Source organism: Austrofundulus limnaeus, unplaced genomic scaffold, assembly GCF_001266775.1.
Source record: "Austrofundulus limnaeus strain Quisiro unplaced genomic scaffold, Austrofundulus_limnaeus-1.0 Scaffold68, whole genome shotgun sequence".
Lineage (NCBI taxonomy): Eukaryota > Metazoa > Chordata > Actinopteri > Cyprinodontiformes > Rivulidae > Austrofundulus > Austrofundulus limnaeus.
In genome coordinates this window covers 185,504-191,771 of record NW_013952470.1, presented here as the reverse complement: position 1 = coordinate 191,771, position 6,268 = coordinate 185,504, and the positions used below count along the sequence as shown (strand labels likewise).

Sequence of the window (6,268 nt, the reverse complement as noted above, 5' to 3'; positions counted from 1 at the left end):
GCTCGCTAGCAGCCTAGTGCCAATGACCTAGTTGATGTCATCATTTACCCAAAATGCTTTGTGTGTAAATTAAATGGCCCTGTCTGTGTAATATATTTTTAAACTTTTAGTTTAAAAATGATAAAAACTGAACATCCTACAGTAGTTTTACAGTCTTTATTTAACAGTTAAAATATTTGTTTATTAAAAAATTTTTAATGTTACAACTAATCATGGATCCCTTTAAGTAGTCACAAACTCACCTATACAACATCCTGTAATCCACTCTGATGAATACGATCTGAACACTGATTGATTGTTTTTAATCATTAAGCTGCTAAGTAGTTATTTTATCCTTGATGCTCCAGATAATCACTCCTGACATTCAGTACATACAGTTAGATACTACCAGTCTAATGCAGATAAAAGGGGTCCAGACCACCTCTGAAGATGGTCTAAGGGGACATCTTTTTCAATTAAGACCGTGCAGACCTGCATTTAGAGCTATCCGAATCCAATCCAATCACTTAGAACCGTTCTTAACAACAGGTCTGAACAACCTCCTGGTCTGTCCACTTTCACACGTCACTGCCTTAGGAACATAAATGTGAGTTTGTCAGAAATCGACATTTGCATGTTTTTTGTTTCTGTGCTCTTCTGTAATCAGCTATGTGTGCCTCCATGTGTGTTTGTTTGACAGCTCTCATGGCTCCCAGCAGAGTCAGACTGAGTGCCCTTGCTATTGTGCAGCATCTGTAAATCTGCAGACCACACACCAACAGATGCCCCGTAAACCCCCACCCCCCACCCCAATCCTCCTCCTCCTCCTCCTCGTCTCTCTCCCCTCACATTCCTTGACCGTGAGACCTTGAGCAGGACGTCCCTGGCCCCTGACATCTTTACGGCTTGTTTAGCCGCGAGCTCTTTGCCTCCACGATTATTTCTAATCTCCGGTCGGCTATAAACTGCACCTCTCCGACCAAGGCACCCCCCCACTCCCCTCCGACACCATCATTAAGAGAGGATGCTGCTGGTACATATGCAGACAAAGAAAGAAAACCACAATTATGTCGTCTCTATCTCAATATTTCCAGATACAGTAATGATTACACAAACATGACTGTGTTTTCTTTTCTTTTTYTTTTTTTTCCCTGGGACGCCTTCGGGGTAACAGCCAGCCAGTCGGCAGTTATCACACTCCCCTATCATTTAAAGTGCTCTGCGTGTGACATGACTGGCAACAGTGCCCATTAAGTGTTCTCTGCCTGACAAAATGAGTTCCAGCTGTAAAAATCAGTGCCCATGAAAATGCCATATAATCACCCCTGACAGATGCCTCTATTAGCGTTCGATCACTGGTCAGCAGACTAAAAACACACAAACACCTGTGGAACCACGAGCAAATTCACATATAAAAGACTTGAGGTTTTGTTTTTTTTTTCTTAGAAATGAAACCGTTTTGAGCCTGAAGAGTTGTAGATAAATCCTAGAAATAAGCAGTTTTACTATTTCTTTGTTTTGTCATGGTTTATTATGATGAACTGTATGTCACCCACAGGCTCCACGATGCCAAGTGTCCCTCTGCCCACAGCGGAGGACAGGTCATCCTGTGACAACACAGAGTTTGGCTGCTGTCCCGACGGCAAGACACCATCCAGCACCCCCGAGGGTGCCAACTGTCCCCGTAAGTCAATATACCCCCCTCCATTAAAAAACAATTTTGGCAAGCCWCCTAGCTTGGTGTCCTTTCTCCAAAATGTCTTTATTGACTGTTTTTGTGACCACTTGSTGTTTTTGTGCATGTTTTTATTGSCCACTGCCAAAGGTGAAAGGCTGGTGATGTTTTAAGCCACGTCTGTCTGCGTGAGGGTCTCTTTGTCTGACGTACTAAAGTATCTCAAGAACCACTGGACAGATTTTAATAAAGTAATTCAGAATGTAATCGATAGATAAACATCCACAGCTTTTAGAGTTTTAAAGTTCGTCCTATTCATTGTAGCCGCCACAGCAAAGAAACTTTAACAAACACAAAAGTGGTTATAACGTAAAGGATCTTGCTTYTAAATCCTTCCTTTTCACATTTAAATAATTCATTTGGGGTCTATGTAAAGTGGAATTGCATTGCTTTGGTCTGAATTCCTCCTTATTGTACCTCCACAAGCCCCGCCCCTTTTTTGAGGTGTGTCTCAGATCAACTCGTTTTGTGATGCAATAGTTCAGAAAAGTTCATAGAAAATAAAGAAAACCGAACGGGTTGAAAAATATGACCCAAACATAATATGAAGATTTCTATTCAGCCCTCCTAYAGACTCCAAGTTCACAACAAAACAGCTAAAATAGTGGATTTTGCACGATATGCCTCCTTTAACCAGTTTTACAGATACTGAGCTACAGTTTGATGTGGCCGAGCTGAGATCTTGCAACACTGCATGAGATCAGGCACAGAGAGACTCGACCCGCAGACACTTGAGAGATTCGACCAAAAGCAGCTGTAGTATAAACTCTGACATGAAAGACAGCAGCCGACGTGCATTCCTTCAAAGAATTAAAAGTCTCGAATTATAATTAGTTCTTACTCTGCAACAACACCTGCAGCTGGTTACCATTTGCGTGTTTTATTCAAACCAATCTTAATAGCATATGCCTCTTTTTAGAACACAAAGTTTAAGGGAATAAATGCTGGAGAGATGTTGCAACATGTTGCATGGGAGATGATGCATTTTATATCATCTATGAAAGTTTTATTGGAGCTAGAGGGAGAGGAGAGATGGTCACAGCCAAAGAGTGGAGAGGTTTAAGCTGTTCTGGACAAATAAAAAAAAATTACGTTTCGAAGAAGGAATCAGAAATATTTAAAATAAATCAAGCTGCGTCACTTCTGGTCTTTTATTTGGGTAATTACTGCCACGGCCAGAAGGGGGAGACATTCTACATATTGTGATTATGAAACTCTGCATCCAGTTTGCTGCTTTAGTTTGTAAGAATGTATTTAATTTACCAACCATCTGCTTCAAACAATAAATAAATAATGTTCTCCTTGCTGCAATGTTTTCTGGATCATTTGCCACATACTGGGTGCAGTTTCTTTTACTAACAGGTGGCAAAAATGTAAAAGAAATACATAAAGTAAAATAAGTTTGACTGTTTTTATTCCATAAGCTGAATCGGACACAGTCTGTACCTGTCACATTGCCCTGATTTTTGAATGACGTTTGGAACAACATTATATTTGAAGTTGATAAATGCCCACTTGTGTCTTTATTTAACTCCTTTTTTTATTTTTCCTTTCTACTTTCATTCACACACCATCTGGGCCACTGCTCTTTACTCAAGCTACGCCTCACTTTTTTTTTCCTCCCCACTCAAACCAGTCAAGCTCAATCCAGTCTTGCATCAGTTCATTTCTCTCCGGAGCCGAGCACAAGGAGAGCCGAGAGACTACCAGGGGCCGACGAGCGCCGTTGTACCAATCAGTGCTCTGTGCCACAGTCAGTTCATAAAGATAAAGGGCTTCTTTCTCCGCTTTACTCCTCCAGCCCCCCCAGCCCCATCAAAGTCCTCGTCTCGTTTTGTCCTAGAGGTGTTTGTTTGACTGATTGTGAAAAGAGGGATTCTCTCTGGCTCCCAAGAGAGCTTTAGGCCATGACTTGAAAGAGCGTAGGCCACAAATTAGCCTGTAGAGTTGCATTTTTGGCTTGTTGAAGGTCCCAAAGCCTTCGGAGTAAAAGCCAGCGGTTTACTGCCTCGACATGATCCGATGACATGAGGCCACTTCTGGCCTTTTTCCACCTTTATTTTCACTTCCTGGATTTATAGCCAAACAGACGAGTCGTGTTGAGGTGAAAATTATGACCCCGGACTTCAAATCCAGCCGATGATGGAAGCGGGTCACTTTCGTTGAAAGAGAGGAAGACAGGTGTGACTCCAGAAAGTTTTCAAAGAGTAGGAGCACTGTTGATCTTGGATTGGCACGTCAGAACCAAAAACAGTGGCAGAATTTCTTGACTTTTATTCTGCTGTTGTCAGAAATGGTCTCAGCTGTTTCTTCGCCAAAATGTAGGTCAGTCTTTTGACTCTGTAAGATTGATTAGTTGTGGAGGCCATCTTGAATCAGGTTGACCCCAATCTGCCTTATAACTTTCTGAGAGGTTTAATAAAACCAGTCCAGTGGATAATGAGATATTTTGGTAATAAACAGATTGTTCATATAAGACATATTCATATATTGTGTGTGTTCATATAAGGTGGACACCGTTCTGTTTATCTGCTAACCGGCTAACACCAGAACTAATATTTTGATGAGCTGTTTAGCATTTGCACCAACTTTTTAAAAAAAGGTAACAAATGATTTTATTTATTTTCCCTACCACTAAAAATCRTATAATTGACATCATGTTCTTAATAAATTCAATATTTCCTTTCACGTGCAACAGTGACATGCTTAATGCTTGTGACATGCTTTGAGCTAAGCTAAGCTAAGCAGTCGTCCTGAGTCACACAGACACACGTCAATTTTTTTTTGTGTTAATATTGTTTAAATACAAGAGCTAAATTAACAGAAACACAATTTATAAAGCTGTAACTTTACACTTCTTGTTTTTTCCCTCCCTCGTCTGCTCTTCCTGTTTCAGTTAGCAGTTGTAGCTCCGCCTCCTGGCTTTACTGAAATGAACTTATTCCTTACAACTCCCCTCAAAAGAGACATGAAGGTTTAAATCTGTGATCTATGAAGCATTTTGAGTTGTGTTGACTTATCACATGACATTTTAGGTTTGGTTTGATATTTGTGTTGCAGTTTAGTTACTGACACTAAATCTGACACCAGAGGAAACTGACTTTTTATTTTTTATTAAAAAAACAAAACAAATTTCAACACAAACACGATATCATTAAATGAAAAGGAGCAAAAAGAAGAAAAAAATCTTATAACATCTGCCCCCGTTTAACAAAAAATACATATACGATTTCACATCCTAATGATCAGCTAAAAGAAGATACAAACAAAAATAAATAAAGATCACAAAAAAAGATTACTACTACTCAAACAGCAGCTTGTATAAATCCTATTATATGTTTTAAATTTTATCAACAAATCAATGACTCATTTTACTGATTCATGGGATGTTAATTTAATAAATATTAGCAGTTTAGCTTTAGCATCTTCAAATTTTGTATTTATTTACCTTTTTATTGTTAACAGAACAAAGGAAATTGTGTAGCGGTCTAGATGTTGAAGCTAATATTTTGGTTAGCTGTGTCAACCACTGTAGGCAAAATAAGAGAGGTGGCCATTGCCTTCCAAGGCCTCCCCCTTGGTGTCACCCCGATAACAAATCAGGAAAACAAATCAGGAAAAAAGCCGGTAAATATTTATCTCAGTCAACAATGGCGGCACGACGGGGATCAATACTTCATTAAGCTCAAGTGTTACCAATAAATTCAGGCAGTGCGATTGGTTGATCGATACGCTGGATTTTTTTTCTTTTTTTTTCTCCTCCTGAGAAGGCCTCAGCCAATCTTCCACTCATTAGAAGTGAAATGACACGTCCCTCATGCTTCGACTGCCGTCACATTGTACAATTCAGCTTATTGACATCTGCTCGAAAGTCACAGAACAAAAGCTTATTATTCACGGTTCCACATTTTATTGAGACATCAAATCCTGAGGTTTAATGCACATTTTCACAATGTCAGGACATCTGTGGCAGGATTTTGTGTGTGTTTTTAGAGTTTTAGCGCTCAGGATTATAATAATATTGGAAACCAACCATGGAGATAATTTAGGTTTTATTTGCTTGGAAAATTGTACCTTTTAAAAATCAATGCAGGCCTCCATGTGTTACATTTTAACAAGGTGTTTCACACTCGCGTAATAGACAATGTCCAGCAAGTACTCATGAAGGAGTTATTACACACTGTGCTCCACTACTATACAGTAAAACTCTTCCATATGCCAGGGGAACTCTGACAAATCCATTACATTTAACAGTTCACTAGTATCTGATAGCTGAGCAGCTCTGTCCTACTCCTTTTATCCCTCGTTTTTTATCTCTCTCTTTACATCCGTTATGGAAGTGGGCTGGAAAATCACCCTCTCTGTTTGTCTTCTTTCCAGATTAAAAGTCCGATATGACTCACTGTCCCCCCTCACTTTCTTTACCGTCTTTCCTGGCAGCCAGACCGCGGCCATTTGCCGCTGCTTTATGGCCGCCGTCACATCTGAATCAATGTGTGCAGCCCGTGAAAGTACTGTAAAGAAAGCGGGGATGGATGGAAAGTAAGAGGGTGT

The 6,268-nt window shown here is 40.0% G+C and overlaps 1 protein-coding gene across 1 annotated transcript in view; it reads left to right on the top strand.

Moving 5' to 3' along the window:
• The window catches only part of agrn (agrin), a gene marked incomplete at its 5' end in the record, with an annotated part of 134,040 nt that overhangs the window by 73,486 nt on the left and 54,286 nt on the right, over positions 1-6,268 (top strand). The window contains 1 exon segment of the mRNA XM_014010337.1: positions 1,538-1,663. Coding sequence (XP_013865791.1) covers positions 1,538-1,663 — 126 coding nt within the window.